A 16,366-nucleotide genomic window follows, 5' to 3' on the forward strand; every position below is an offset into this window, starting at 1 on the left:
AAAGAAGCATAAACCATTTTTTGTTTCATTAGAATTCTCTGCCTTTTAAGATAGGCAGACCTGCTAACTCACGCTGTACATCCAGAGCACCATCTCCATATTCCCCAGTGCTACATCAACATGAACAACCGTAAGATACCTCTTGGAGTGAGGACGTTAGTCATGGAGTTTATATAGTTTCTGGAGCTGAACTACTTCCCGTAATCTCCGTTTAAAGACAACAGTAAAGAAGTCTGCAAGATTTCTTTAGGGTCCTGTGGAACAGAAGTGTAGTTAGTGCAATGCAGTGGGTAAGGCTGGAATGGTAAAAAGGACTCTAACAAACACCATGTGTAGCTGCCCACAGAAATAGGAATGCACAGGCAATGCTGACAGGGAAGCTAAAACTCCTTGTACTCTACAGTAAAGTCATTCTGATGCGAGGTATTAAAATCTTAAATCTTTAGAGGTGAGATAGTAAAATTTTAAAACATTACAGAAATGGTGAAGAGCACACTGCAGATTAATCTTAAATTGCTTTAAGGACAGCAACTTTACTGTAGTATTTTTTTTAAGCTTAGTTCAGGCAGTAGAGCTCTTATGGGGAGAGGGACAGGTTGGTCTTTAACACTTTAACACTTCCAGGTCTATTATGGCATTTTTTTGGAAGCAAATTATTTGTATCACTGCTTCATGACAGGATCCCACTGAAAAATGAGGCTCTGGTTCTCCATCAGGTTGAGTTTCCAGGAGACATTTTCTTGAGCAGTGCACTCACACTCTCTGGTACACCACCTCTGTCACACAGTGAGGAGCCAGTGTAATGAGTAATAAAAATATTTTATTGTTGCTTCATAATATAAAATTAATAAATCCAGGATTCCAAAGTTCAGGGCATAAAAAAACTGGATGAGCGGAATGCATCATAACAAAGTCATATTTTAAAACAAGGAGCCACAAGAATCTTTTCTAAACACTGTCTTGAGATCCATCGCTTCCATAGCTCCATCTCACCCCCATGTCTGCGTAGCCTGATCTTTGAACACGGTTAGGACAGCTGGAAAGAATGGTACATTCATCACCTTTCACATGCTAGGCAGGAGTGAAACATCAGTCCATATAGGTGAAAGGGTACAGAGTCAAAAAAAACCTTCTACAGCAGGACATGGATTACATACTTTGTCTTCTTTCTGGCTCTCATATCACAGACTGGGGTTCCTGAGGCAGGGTTTTTTTAGGCCAGGCTGAGGTGGAGGGACTCCTCCTGGCCCAGAGAACATACTGCACCACAGGCAGCATGAGAGAGTAGTACACATACAGTCAGCCCCTTGTGCCACTGAACACAGCAGCACTTCCAGTCAGTTCTTTTCACGGACACAGATGCTCCCAACGGCAGCAAGGAACTGTGTTAAACTGAGCTGTTAACTGCTCTGTTAAGGAGCTGCATGATGGGACAACCACACCACTAGGATTTTCTAAGAAAAATAATTACCTATAATATCCATTGGGTATTGGATCAGAGTTCCAAACAGCTGCTGAGCCTCCAGGCAGCTGGATTACTTTTAAGTACACAGAATCATAGACTGGGTTGGAAAGGACCTTAAGATCATCCAGTTCCAACCCCCTGCCATTGGCAAGGATGCCTCAGACTAGACCATGTCATCTAAGGCTCTTTCCAACCTGGCCTTGAACACTGCCAGGGATTGAGCATCTACCACTTCTTTTGACACCCTGTGCCAGTGCCTCACCACCCTCACAGTAAAGAACCTCCTCCTTATATCTAACCTGAACATCCCTTCTGTAAGTTTAAACTCATCACCCCTTGTCCTATCCCTATAGTCCGTGATGAAGAGTCCCTCTCCAGCATCGTTGTAGGACCCCTTCAGATAATGAAAGGCTGCTATGAGGTCTCCACGCAGCTTCTCTTCTCCAGCCTGAACAGCCCCAACTTTCTCAGCCTGCTGCTTCTTCAGTCACAAGTTCAATAATTCTGTCCTTCCACATGAAAGCCAACAGTGAGTAACTGAAAACAAAGCTATCCATACTACTCTTGTGAGCTGTTCAGTCTCTTCTGTACCCCAAGAATACACTTAAGCCAATTAACTGAAAGGGATGTTTGAGTAAGACCTTCCTTCTCCACAGTAGAGAGATCTTCTTCAAATGTCTCCTTCAGTTCCCTCCAGGAAAGCAGGCATTTTACTACTAATAGGTCCAGGTGACCCTGCTGGCAGACCACCTTAGCACAGTTCCACTAGATAAGGATGTAGCCTGCATCCTCCTCTATGCTCTGAAGTCACTGGTCTGGCTTTGCATTTGCTGGGCTTTGAAGTGCCTGCCTGAAGACAAACTCTTTTAGCTGATCCAGTTTATTGTCTCTCAAGGCATTCCGTATGGCACTGAAGAAACTGAAGTAGTGCTGGAAGTTGTGCATCATGAGCAGAACACCAGCCAACAGCTCATTGGTCACGAGGAGGTGATGGACATAGGCACGAGTATGCCTCTGACAACAGTAACACGTGCATCCTTTCAGCACAGGACCAAAATCATCTTGGTATCTAAGGAGAAAGAAATGTTGGATTACATCAAAGGAAAGAAAACCCGTTTAAGCAATAAAGAGTATCCAGCTACTATATGGCCTTTTGCAGGGACCTGAGCCTACAAGTCTTGACGGCCTGAATCCAGCTGCTGTAAGATGTGTTGACATTCAAGACCAGCTCTCCTGGCATGTAGGACTTCAAGTATCATGCCAGAACTCATTACAGAACCAAAAATGCCACACAGCTAAGTCAGAGGATGACTTTTGACTATACCACAGCTAACAGCAGAGACAGCCCTTACCTAATGTCTTCCCTGGCAGCAAAGCTGCAGAGCAAGACACATCTCACTACCTATCAGTCTATGAAAGAAAAGAACTATCAAACCCCAGGATTTACTACTTACAAAACAGTATTCCCCTCTATTGTGAGATGCACCATTCTCAAAGTGGAGAGAGGACTGAGCAAAGTAACACAGTTGTCTACTGAGCCTAATGGTAGCTGTGTAAAAGAGAAGGAAGAACACACGGTAACACTGTCCTAAGTTTTTGTAAGTATCCAGAAACTGCATAATTGCTCTGCAGCTGCTCAGAGTCAGAAAGTGGAGGCTCCACATGGTTTATATAAAATCTAGCATCTCAAGATGACCCATGTTAGATTTGGAAGACCAGAACAATCCCCAGGTAATCTTTGTGAACCTACTGTCATCCAGCTGGAACATAGTTATGACCACAGTATGCCTGCTGGATAAATGATCAGGAAATCCCCAGCTTTAGGTCAAGCAAAAGTCAGTGCTCCTAGCCACACACTGTTGCCCGATCACAAGCTATAATGCTTGTCCAGCACTCTCCACTCATGTGTCCAGAAGGACTGCCTTCAACCAGCTTCATGTCTTATAAAGTCTCCCATCCAGCTACTGACCACATGCCATCAAACACAGAGGACAAAAGTGTCACATTTAGTGATACAGCTGTATGCACCCTCCTCACAAACTCATGTACCTTTTGTCCTTTAGACATATCTCAAATGGCGTAATTTCTGGGTCAGCTTTGGAGATTTCATCCTGGTCTTCTTCAGCACCATTCTTCTCCAGGTCCTGGGCCCCATTTTGCATGAAAACTGTTTTAAATCAAAAGACAACAGCCTTTTATGGACAGGAAGGGCAGAAGAAGGGTAGCAACCATAAAGTAGGTGTTTCTGCTACTCGCTTAACAGATGAAAACTCCTACCCCAAGTTTCCACCTCTTTCCTATAGTAAGCAACTGTTTTTCTTTAATTAGCATCGGTTAGTTAACACAAATACAATTTTAGATTATTAAAACAGAAAGAGGCAAGTGAAAACTTATCTAGTAAACCTAATGAAGAGTTAGAGCTGAAACAACAGTGTAACTTTTTGCTGCTTTACTAAGCTGCATTCTTAATAAAACGTCAAAAATACTTCCAGTCTGAACCGCATGCTGGATAGACTGCAATCACCTGAACAAAGTGATTTTATTGAGATTATGTTAGAGTAGACAGGCAACTCATCTGCATTCGCCCATTCTACACTCCATGCTGTCATCAGGCTCGAAAATATGCCTTGTTTTTAATTTCCTTGAAAACAGCTGCAATCAAAACAGGTTGGTAGCACTAATGCAGAAAATTCAGATTCCACATCTGCCTTCCAGCAGCCTGTTTTAAAAATAAAAACTCACCACATAATTTTGTAGGCTTGCATTTTTAGGTTTGTTCTTAAGCAGGAGACGTTATCTGGACACATCAATATTAGGGTTTGCACAATCCATGTCCACTGAGTGTTAAACAGACACAGAACAGATTCTGTCCTTACCCAGAATCTTCTGATTTAAGAATAAGGTGAGACAAGGTAAAGAATAACAAACAAAAAGAAGGGTTAAAAAAACAGCAGCAAGCACAAAGAATCAAGATGTTCCATTCTATTCAGGTTTTGAATTATCCAGGCATGAAAAGCTGCTATGTGCTACCCAGGAGGAAAAATGCAAAATGGTTTTCTGTATTAAAAACATTTAATAGGCCAAACCAAAACAGCTGCTTGAAAAACATTTTATAGATGTTTTAATGGTCGACACACATGCTCCCATCTCACAGAGCAATCAGGTAATGAGTTATGAACAGCTCCTTTTTGTTTTGATAGAAACTATCAAATACAAGGCCAGAGAGGAAAGCTGCCCAAAGAACTGGAATCCCTAACTTTTGTCGGCTAGGAAGAAGGGACTTACAAAAAATACATCATCTAAACAGATACATACTCAGTTAATTCTAGAGATCAAGTATCTTGGATCTCCACTTAATAGGTCCAGCCTTCACTGCTAACGGTAAAGAACATTTGCCAATGGTGAAGAACAGAAACTTCTCTGTTCAGTAAATGTTTAAGAAATAATTTTGGCTAATCATTCAGATCCTAGGGGGAAGCCTCAAGTTCACCTCAAAATATCCCACCTTCACGAACAATACTTGACAGTGGAATCCCAGTTTTTCCAGTCATTACTGCACTTATTTCAGGAAAAAAACCCTCAAGTATAGATTCCACCAAAGCATGAATTATGCTTCTCACAATAGTGGCTGATACAGTAAGAACTGTAATGACCATCAAGGAGCTTACCTGTTGCTTCAGGATCTGGATGGCAGTCATAACTGAAAACCAAGGCACAGCCTCGCTCTGTCACTTGGAAGGGAAAGAAGCTCTCAAAAATGTCCACGCCCCTTTCAATACACTCAAGCACCTCATCTGGTTTGCCTACACCATGGATGAGTCTGTAAGAGACACACAAGAAGACAAATCTAGAATATTCTGTCTAGAAAGCAAACAAGTACCTGAAGGAAAAGACACATGTGCAGCACGTGTAGCTTATCCCTGCAACTGCTAACCAGAAGGCAAGTGCATACAACAGTCATCACTGTGTTCTTCCAGTTTCCCACTTCCAACTTTTCCAGTACATAGCAGGCTTTTCTTTATCTGCCGTTTGAAAGACAGCAATAATCCCCCATTTACTGCAGAAAAACCTCATTGTGTTCATGAGGTTTGAAGTACACACATAAATACACTCAGATTCAAAATTCCCCTAGCATGTATGTCATAGAACAGATATTTTCCTTCGTCATGTTTGTGCCACAGGGAGCTACCAGTTTCCAGATACATGGACCCCTTTGCCTGGTAACTGTTTAGCAGAAACTCTAAAAAGATTTGACAAGAGCAGCAGAGACAGCAGGAGATGGCTGGTCAAAGATACAAGTCCTCCAGGTGACAGACACATCATATAGCACTTGGAGAACTGCCTGGAAGAGAATGCACTAATGACAAATGTCATTCGAAAGAGAAAAGTTTCTTGCTTTCTTCTTCCCTCCTCTTTATACTCTACCTGCTCAAATGATTTGTCTAAAAACCTGAGCTGTAACATCTCCCAGGACATGGCATTAAGAGCCAGGAAGAGCCCAGCCGGATTGCCACCACTGGTAAAAGAGATCGTGCTGTTAGCCAAATTTAGCTGGCAGCTTCCCCAAGGGTGGGTGAAACAGAAGAGAACAGAGCAGGGCCTGCTCTCCTGCAGGTGCATGGCTGGGATGACAATAGTAGAAGTTAATGCAGGGCAATGATCTAACAGATAATTAGGAAAATACACAGGGGCTGATAAAATGAAGTCACAAGGTGCCATTTTTAATCACTTTTCTAACTACTCCCATTAAATTTGTGAGCACAGAATAAAGACAGGAGAAGTTTACAGCATGAGTGTCTTATGTTTCAGGCTCTAGTGGCACAGAAAAAAAATTATACTTAATAGTTAACACAGTAGCTCTGCATGTATGATCCAAATCCTTGCTAAAACTTATCTTTGCAGAGGTAATGACACACATGTGCTCTTGCAAGGGTATTGAAAAATAAAATACATTTTAATAAGAAACTTCAGCATCTTTAGGCACATGACAGGACTCAGAGTACATTTATTTATAAGATCATTTCACCATCACACAAAAATCAGTCACTTCTTGGGTGAAATTCTCTTCTAGAGAATTTCATTTTGGGGTAGAACACAGGTGCAAAACAACTCCTCCAGACAGAACGGCAAGGGTGATTCGGGAAAGCAGGCCTGTCTGAAATACACCTGAAGTACTTACAAGACCCCTTAAGGGTAACCAGCTTCCTTTCTACAAAAAGGTCAGAAACACGTGTCTTAACCAGACAAGCAAACTATTTGATAGATGAAGCAGATGCATTGGTAGCCACTGAGGTTACCTGAGCAGATTGGACTCTTAATGCTCTCAGGGGATCTTTTAAGTAGCAAAACCAGACAGCATGGCAACAACACAGCAAGCCTTGTAATTATCAGGAAACTTCAAACCCCAGGTACCACTAAGCATGAACAAGTTGCAACACCAGGCACATGCTTCTGCATTTAATTGCATTTTGAGCACTGTTAGGTCAAAGCAGTGCAGAAGGCAGCAGAAAGACAATGGGGCCTGAGTCACTCACTTCAGGAAATGATGAAAAAAGCGCCCATGCTACTTCTGTTGCAGCTGCTCCTGTAAGAGCAACCCATGCAAAAGCCAGGAAGCTCAACCCAATGGTACAGAACCCCCCCACTTCTGAACCACTAGAAAATATTAGTGCATATTTTCTGGAAGTCTTTAAGTACTGTTAAGTCATTTTTAAGAGTCAAGAAAGCTGCCACTCCTGTCCAGTCTCTGGCATCAATCTTATGGACATAACTTGCACCTTAGAACACACAATGATCCCCACACTATGCCAGTCCAAGCAGAGAATAAAATTGGTTTGGGCCAGGTTGTACCACCTCTGGTAACTCCCAGGCTCAGTTTCTCAGGTACTAAGTTAGAGCTGGCTGCTGTAAACCGTGTGAGCACTGGCTGGTTCTGTAAGCAGCCCTGTCTTCTCTCCTCCAATTCACATCAGAGAGAACCGGAAACATGAGAGTTTTTCTGAGAAGAGGTCCCCTTAAAATGCATTGGTAATAAAGTTCTTGTTTGAACTGACCTGCAAGTAAACCATGGCCTCAGAAGCCAAATGCAAGCAGTCCAGATATATACCACCTGTAATTCCTCCTAAAATGTAAAGATGACTTGAGCTAAAAAATCTTGACTGTTCTGTAAATATGGGGAATACTCAAACCCAAAACCCACAGTGCAGGCACAGCTTGGTGCCAGTTGCAGTTAAAAACTGAAACAGGGGTTGAAGACTGCAGCCTGACAGTGGTAGAACTTATGCAGCTGGGCACATACAGAAAGGATTACAATACAGTGATATTGGACAGCAGCCTGTATATGCTCCTCATAATAGGACAGATGGACTTCTTGGGATGTTTCCCATACAGCTTACCTTGGTTTATCCTCTGGCAACTCTGCAGTGACAGAAGCTATCAGTTTCAACTTGGTCTCCTTGGCCATGGCACATCCCTGGAAGCCATCTAGCAGAAAGCCACCCACAGGTCGCTTGGCAGTCTCCCTGGCTGATCTGAGCCTCTCTTCCAAGATATCTCCACCTTCAATTGCCCCGAACATTACACTTCTTTGTAGTTCCTGGCCCAGGAGAAAGCTACAAGTGTTAGAGTGTGCTCTGCCAAAGACACGCAAGACATCTCACAGCCCAGACTCCAGACACCAACTACTTAAGCCTCACATTCCCAGGAACTTAGCAGAAGCACAGTGTTTCATCCCACGTATGACTATTCCCCACATAACACTGTGAAGTCCAAGTGTAAGGTAGAAAAAGGATTCAGAGACAAGATTCTGCTCCTTACCATGACACTGAAAATTTTGATTCCCTGAGAATTTTGGTGCCATCCCACCTCTCTGTAGAAGGCAACAACCACAGATCATCTTTGTACATGGCTTTTTATAGATAGCCTCTCAGCATTACACGTGTCAGTGCAGAAAACAAAGCAGGTGCCACTATCCTGGCTGTCAGACACCAGATCTGCCTTTCAGGGGATACTAATATCAGCTTCTGTCACCTGTTTTCCTTTGTAGTACAGACTTAGTATGTTCCTTTTCACCAAAAGGGAGGGAAATTTCAAAACTGCTGGAAGAAATGAAGAATGGCACTGGCAAATTTTAGCAAGTCCTCCTTCACTTGGAAATGAGAGAACTTCGGAGCAAAAAGATGGGTTTTCTCAATCTGAATGAGAAAACTTTGCCCATGTATATAACACGAAGGCAAGTAAAAGAACTACAGTCCAAAAGCAGGAAAAAGCTATATAGCTCTCCTCAACTAGTAGAGATTCATCCCTGGCAGTGCTCAAGGCCAGGCTGGACAGAGCCTTGGGTGACATGGTCTAGTGTGAGGTGTCCCTGTCCATGGCAGGGAGGTTGGAACTGGACAAACTTAAGGTCCTTTCCAACCCCAACCATTCTATTATTCTATGGGAATCCTGGTGCAGGAGGCAAGTTATTAAAGGAAGGAAGGAAACTCCACAGTGCTACAGGCTATATCTCATGCAGGACTCTCACCTGGGCATCCTCTGATACATCTGTGTGACACAATTTCCTACTAAATCGCACCCTGGGACCATTCAAAGATGCAGCACAGACCAAAAAGCAGCCCCACATTTTGGGGACCTTACCGGTGATTTTTCTAGCATCTGAAGGCATGCATCCAGGAAGGAAAGCGACCTATCCACAGACTTCTTGGCCCTTTTTCTACCAGCTTCTCCAGCAATGGTGTCTCCATCAGATATGCACTGGAACCAATCTGGCTGGATAGCCCGCTGCATATCCATGAACTTGGAAGCTGTGATTTCCATGCGCCCTGAGCTTCCCCATAGGGACACTGTCTGTCAAGGACAAATAGGGATGAATGTTAGTTGCAAAAGTTAACAGATCTTAAGTGTCAAAGCAGAGAAGGAACTGGTCTGGTGAAACACCAGATACTGAATGATACTTTATAGGCAAGTTCTCCATGACCATGGCTCAGGTAATCAGTTGCACTTGGCACAACGAGTGAAAGGAGATAAATGACTTAACTGGGATGTCTGGGATCCGCTTTGATGAAACCGTAACACTCAACACAGTAATTCTCCACATATTTGAAAGTCTCTGAGATAGAGCATACAGCCTATCATCACCCAAATTAGTGGCAAAATTGGAAAAAGAAAAATAAAAGGAAGAAAAGATTTAATTCCCATCAAACTTATGTTGTCTTATCACAAAACGCAGAAAAGGATACGATAGGAGTTACAGTTCACTAGTTCTCTGTACATAATGCAAAACCAATAAACTATTTCCTCTTTTGAGCAGAAAATTCATACCACCTATGTGAATATACATGCATATATCAAGCACACAGACACAGAAGAATACAAAAGGTTAGGCAATTTAATCTTAGAATTCAATGTTATTTTAAGTCCCAAATCCAGCCACTTAAGAAGAGATTGAAATACCAAGCACAACACAAACACACAGCTTTCAGAGACAGTGTAAGAAATGGTCCGTACCCTTTACGACTTCACAGTCTTCTCAGTCTCCTCACACACCTTCCCTTTTGCATGCACACATGGGCCTCTATCATCTATCATTACTCCATGCTACACTCAAACAATCTTAAAGCAAGACAAAAGCACCTTCACAGAGGGGTTATGTTACCTCAACACCTCTGGGCTAGCACCATTCAATTCACTAAACATGCAGAGCCACAGAATGTTACTGCAGTCACCGTAACTATGCATGTTTTATCCCACTCTGCAGAACCTGGAATTAACTTTTGAATGCAGCTTGGATGTTGGAGAGGGACTCTTCATCAGGGACTGTACCTCTAGGACAAGGGGTGCTGGGCTTAAGCTTAAACAGGGGAAGTTCAGGTAAGATATAAGGAAGAAGTTCTTTACTGTGAGGGTGGTGAGGCACTGGAACAGGTTACCCAGAGAAAGGGTAAATGCTCCATCCCTGGCAGTGTTCAAGGCCAGGCTGGACAGCACCTTGGTCAACACAGTCTAGTGTGAGGCATCCCTGCCCATGGCAGGGGGTTGGAACTAGATGGTCTTAAAGTCCTTTCCAACCCTATAGAACCATTCTATGATGCTATGGTTCTCTGATTGCTTTTGTTGTATTACTGCTAGACTTGTGACACTGCTGCTCCCAAATTTTAAAGGAGTATTGAAGTAGATTAAGCATTGTGCTTGAGCCCTTTAAAGTTAGTTCTCTTCAGTCCCGTTAGTGCATTTTTAAATGAGGAATGCTTTTCAGCTATCATAAATAGCTTATAGCTTGAAGTGTTATAGGGACTTTTTGGGACTTGAGAGTTTAAAAGCATTCTCCTAGCCTATGCCAGACAAATTCAGCAATGCATTTCTCATGCATACTAATAAACAAGTTGAATTCGATAAACTGATGCAAAAAAAATATGAGCAGAACAATTCTCTTTTGATCTTCACAAAAATAAACAAATGGCTTGCACAACATGTCTGCTGTACAACCATCTATTCATCTCTCCTAATTGCTTCTGGCCTCATCAGTCAATTTCACAGAATTTGAGTAACAAAGAAACAGGCAGGAGTCTCCAAGGTAGAAGGAGATCCCAAATTACCACCTGCAGAATAACTGCAATGCAGCAGCCCTACATTGTTCTGCAGCAGCATGTTGGCCAGTTAGTACCTGCTGCCTCTTATGTGAGAGCATCAAGGAACAGCTGGTGAAGGCAGACAGAGGAAAGCCAGACTGTTTGAGCCAAAGGGCACAGAATGTAATCAAGTCTACTTACCTTCATTCTGCTCTCCAGAGCAAAACAGCTGCTTTCATAAATAAAACAGCCATGTGGTTTAGAGAACTGAGCATTACCCTCTGATTATTTAAATCCAGCCTGTGTCAGGCTTTCTGGCACAGAATCCAAAGCCTTCTATCCCACTGCTTTCAAAAAGCCCTCAGAAGTATTTGTCAGTGTAAATGTAGCTGCTGAATGCCTTGCAGCAAGGTGACAAAAATCTTTACCAGCTTCAAAATACGAAACCCAATCAAACCTGCAACCTCCAGGTTTAGATTTCTGCCATCACCTCACACCTGCACAACAGCGAAACAAGCTTCAGGTGACTCCTTTCCAGCAGAGAGGTCGTTCTCAGCCTGGTTCCCAGCAGAAAGAGTATACACTGACAGCTGGATGACAGTCATTACCCCCTGTCATTCAGTGACCTTTCACCCAATGCGACGGCACCCAATCCGGCCTTGGCACTGTGCAGGTGCCAGGAGTGACTCCTCCAAGCCAAAGCTGTGTCAGGCAGCAAGCAGCATGCGGACTGCACAGAGACATGAGTGCCTGTGGCATGGAATGGGCAAACAGCCACAGCACTATGCGCTCCTGGACTGCTGAGCCACCTTCCTGCAAAAACATTAAGATCTTCCCTTTTGTGGGCCTGTAGCAGACTGTAAATACACACACAGAAGTTCAGGTTTGTTGCTTATCAGTGGCACTGTCATAAGCTTGTACAACATATAAGCTAAAATACATGGATTTTTTTTCACCACCATATTAACCACAAGAGTATGGGAGTCCAGAGCTCTCCTTTCTATCTGAATTACCACTGACCAATTGGTCAGGGAACATCCTGTCAAGTAAGAAAATGTCCAGCTTTCTTTAGCTGGAGGTGTGAACATGTAACGATGTTCCTCTTCGTGCAAGTATTTATACAAAGCATAAAAAAAATCTTGTGGCTAAGTAGATCCACCCAACCAAGGGGAGGACTGACAGCTTTCTTTTGGGAACTTTAAATGGACCTTTCAATTCTTTACAGTTACTACACCTTGTTAGTGTTGTAGCCAGATGGACAGGGAGCGACGGGGTCATGAAGGGAGCAGTACAGCACCTTCTCTGGCATACCTGGAAACAAAGAACAGAGTAGAGTTTCATGAACCAAAACAAAGCTAACGGTCTGTAAATTTTCAAAAGGGTATTTTCACAAATAAGTACATCCATACTGACAAAGAAAATAGTGTTCATTTAATCTCTCAGCACCAAAGAAGGCAGACTTTTTCCCCAGCTTTACTAGCTGCAGGGAGGAGAGTGCAGCATCAGGACACACCATCAAGTAACACCCTTTGACTCTGCAACCTCAATAGGTCCTTTCGGAGTTTTTTGTATTTCTTCTTGACTAATACTCCTGCTATTAAAATTTGCCAGACCAAACAGCTGACTTGCTTGACCACTCAACTGATACACCAGAGACATCTGACACAATCTAAAGTGAGCAAGCATCTCAAGCCTAGAACTTTTAATGAGCAACAGCATATAGCAAGATCAGCTACACAAATAAGTTTATAATCCCTGCCAATTTGGAGGCTTCAAATGCCAGAAAGCTAGACAGCATGTTCCAATGACATACAGTTTTCTCTTCACAGATAGTCATGGAAATTGGTGAAACCTCCAAGAAGTTTCAGAGAAAGAGGTTTTTAATTTTTCTTGAATCAGTAAGTTGTACCAAAGCAGTCACAGTTTACTGAAAGTTGGGAGCAAGCAAACTTCCTTTAGAAATCCAAGCCATAACTTCGCTCACGTAATGCAACGCATGTCCAAAAGTTTGATGTGCTTTAAAAGAAAAAAAAAACAAACAAACCTTGGTGTCTGTATATATGACAAAAATGATGGAGTGGTTTGGGCTGGAAAGGACCTTCAGATCATCCAGTTCCAATCCCCTGCCATGGACAGGGATGCCTCACACTAGACCATGTCACCCAAGGCTCTGTCCAACCCAGCTGTGAACACTGCCAAAGATGGAGCATCCACCACTTCTCTGGGTAACCTGTGCCAGGGCCTCACCACCCTCACAGTAAAGAACTTCTTCGTTATGTCTAACCTGAACTTCCCCTGTTTTAGTTTGAACCCATTACCCCTTTTCCTATCACTTTTTAAAATTGTAATAATTCACATTATTTTACACACTCGAATGTATGTGCAATGGACACATACAAAACATCCATAAGAACACCTCAGCACTGGTAACGCGAAGTTTTTTCTTTCAAAGTCTGCCAGATTCTATACAAAGAACTGACTACAAATTACAGAAACTAAAGACATGCCATCACTTTGACAGGGTTTACCCTATACCCAGTGCAGCCTGAGACACGCAGTCAAAGCATCCCAGAGCAGTTTCTTGACTTGGTTGATCATCCTCCAGTTCCCTGAGCTACCTTCCCAGACATAAATACAGGCTATGATACAGATATTCACAACAAGATGCTAACCCCACATTCACTGTGCATTCAGGCTCCTTTGCCACAGCAGCCTGACAACAGTGACCTTTGCTGCATAATGTGCACAGTTACGACAACCACAGGAAAAACCCAGGACAGTCACAAATGTAAAAACCGCTGCTTTACTCATTCTTGTCACTGAGGTGTTAAGATAAAGATTTCATTCAAGAACTGCTACAAGAGTGGAGTACAGGGAATGAAGACCACCAAAGGCTTCGGGCTTGGGGCAGTAGCTGAGAGTGATGGCAGTGTTGACTGTCTTATATTTGACAAACTAAAATTGAGTTTATCTCTAAAACTGACTCTTTAAAGTGGAAAAACAGAAGGAGAGTACAGGGAGCAAATACAGTGCAACTGCTAAGTGGACAGGAATAAAGAAAGGGGAAAAAGAGCTTCTCCACCTGCTTCTTTAGTTCCTCAAAGCTCCTGCAAATCCAGCATGGATCCTTCCCCTAACATCTCTAAACAGGAATAGCTCAGAGGCAGAAGTATCCACCAGCTGAAACTGATTTGATGTGGGGTGCTTTGCCTGTTTTTATTCTTCATACTGGATGAAGATTTCCTGTTGGAAATCTTTAGATGAAAACAACTATTTCACGAGAATCAAAAAAAACCAGCTTGAGAAGACAGATGTTCTCAGGAAATGTATTTGAACAGCTTCACGGGGGAAGCCATTCTCATGAGAATTTCCAATTCTCCTCAAAAGAGGTCAGAAATTGCACATGGCAAGATTCACTTACAGCTGTGACTTGGGGCTACAGTAAAACCTCTCTCAGTTCTAGTCCCAACTTCTGGGCTAAGCCCATCCTAACAGTGCTGAAGCTCCCAAAGAAAAAGCTAGGTACAGGAGAAAAAAAGCTAAATAAAGCAAAACTCCCTATTTTTGTAGCCTGTTTGAAAGACATGTGGCCATACTAGTGACAACATACTATTTCAAGTCTTCCTTAGTGCCACATTGAGTGAGGAAATTGCAAAACACAGAAAGCCTATACCTACATCTTTCTGCCTACTGTGCCGCCTAAAAATTCACCAGTGAGATCCACTTGCATTATCTCTCCAGACATACAAGCAAATATACACATTTTACCTATAAATTTTGCAGCTCCTTCTTTGTATTCTTCCAGGACCTCATGAATTTCTGCCCTGCATCCAGAGAAGAGAAACACACTAATAAAGCAAACAAGAAAGATCAGTGGTTTCATCACTAAGCCTCCTGCTTCCCATAGTTATGCGTTGTCTGAACTTGGATTGGTTTAGACACTGATAGTTGCCATGCAGCTATCAAGCAACAAAGCAGAGACAGAACTAAATGCAGAGCTCAAGAATCACATCTTACAAAGTAGGGCACTCATAATTCTGTGGCAAAAAGGCAGAGCTTTTACTCACACTGACCAGTGACTACTGCCTTGCTGGAGAGCATGAAATCACGTTGTGATTTTCTGGGTAGCATCACTAACCTCACTCCATTCTCTTTGCAGGCAAGATAAGGTCCCCCACGAGCCTCCTCAAGACTAACACACACACACACATGCACGCACACCCCCTCCCTCCAGCTTTCTCAGCCCTCTACATCATTAAATCACTGCACCTCCCTCCGAGGGGGATGCAACAAAGGGCCAACCAACTCCGGCATTTCGCCTTGCACCCGGGGGAGCGAGAAGCCCGCCCGCCCCGCAGACAGACAGACAGACAGGACCGCGGTACTCACAGGGTGGGCAGGGTGAGCTGCGCCACGGCGGGGACGCCGCCGACCGTCTGCAGCGTGTCGTGGGTGAGGTGTGGCGCCGAGCCAGTCCGCGTGTACAGCAGGCATCCCGGCAGCGGCAGCACGGCGGCCCCGCTCCTGCCCAGCCCAGCCAGGGTTCCCAACCGCCCACCGGCGGCCCCGCACAGGTTCATCTGCATCGCGGTCCTCGCAGCGCCGCTGCTCCCGTGCGCTGCCGGAGGTGGCGGGAACCTACTCTGAGCCCCGCCGCTTCCCGTACCCACCGCATCATCAGCGTGCACCGGCGGACGCACAGCGCCCTTCCGCGCATATGCGGCGACGTTGCCATGGCGGAGCCGCTGCCGGCGCGGTGCGTCCGGGGACTCGCCGAGATGAGCGGGCGGTTCATGGCGGTGCCCGCCGCGGCTTAAAACGCCTCAAACGGTTTAAACGCCGCCGCCGGCGGCGGGGAGAGGGTGTTGGGTCCGGTCGAAGGTTGTCCCACTCCGGGCGGCCCTGTGGGGAACAGAGTTGTTCTAACAGCAGGGTCAGGCTCAGCAAAGGGCTTCCCCCGCATTAACCGTTTGGTTTGGCGGCGGTGGGACGTCCACGCTGTGCTTGCGTGAATGGCACTAAGCTTGTCATGATGAGGCTTGTGAGGGAGGTGAGCTGAAATACTGCTTGCAACAAGCTGCCTAAAATGAACTGTTCTTGATCGAGCATTGTGATTCTGGTCTGAACAGGCTCTTGCAAAACTTGGGACCGTGAGTAATAGTTCGTAGTAAGGTGTCTTTCATTTAATGGAAAAATGGCAAAAAAGGAATCAATTGCTGGAGTCCAAGGTAGACCTTAATTAGCACATCTAAGAGAAGGATGAACTCTTTATCTCCTGGAGATGTCAGGTCAAGACAAGGATGAATACTGCCCTTGAAGACACACTGTGTGG

The 16,366-nt window shown here is 44.0% G+C and overlaps 1 protein-coding gene across 1 annotated transcript; it reads right to left on the minus strand.

The window, feature by feature from the left end:
- Nucleotides 1–2,272: 2,272 nt before the first annotated feature.
- Nucleotides 2,273–15,620, minus strand: QTRT2 (queuine tRNA-ribosyltransferase accessory subunit 2; the record flags this gene model as incomplete). Its single annotated transcript, XM_080612657.1, has 8 exons — nt 2,273–2,534; nt 3,515–3,632; nt 5,134–5,285; nt 7,861–8,060; nt 9,104–9,313; nt 12,269–12,345; nt 14,803–14,858; nt 15,424–15,620. 8 exons carry the CDS (start codon nt 15,618–15,620, stop codon nt 2,273–2,275), a joined length of 1,272 nt encoding a protein of 423 aa, XP_080468783.1.
- Between the last annotated feature and the right edge of the window lie 746 nt (nt 15,621–16,366).

This window comes from Psittacula echo (assembly GCF_963264785.1).
Source record: "Psittacula echo genome assembly, chromosome: 3".
Classification (NCBI taxonomy): domain Eukaryota; kingdom Metazoa; phylum Chordata; class Aves; order Psittaciformes; family Psittacidae; genus Psittacula; species Psittacula echo.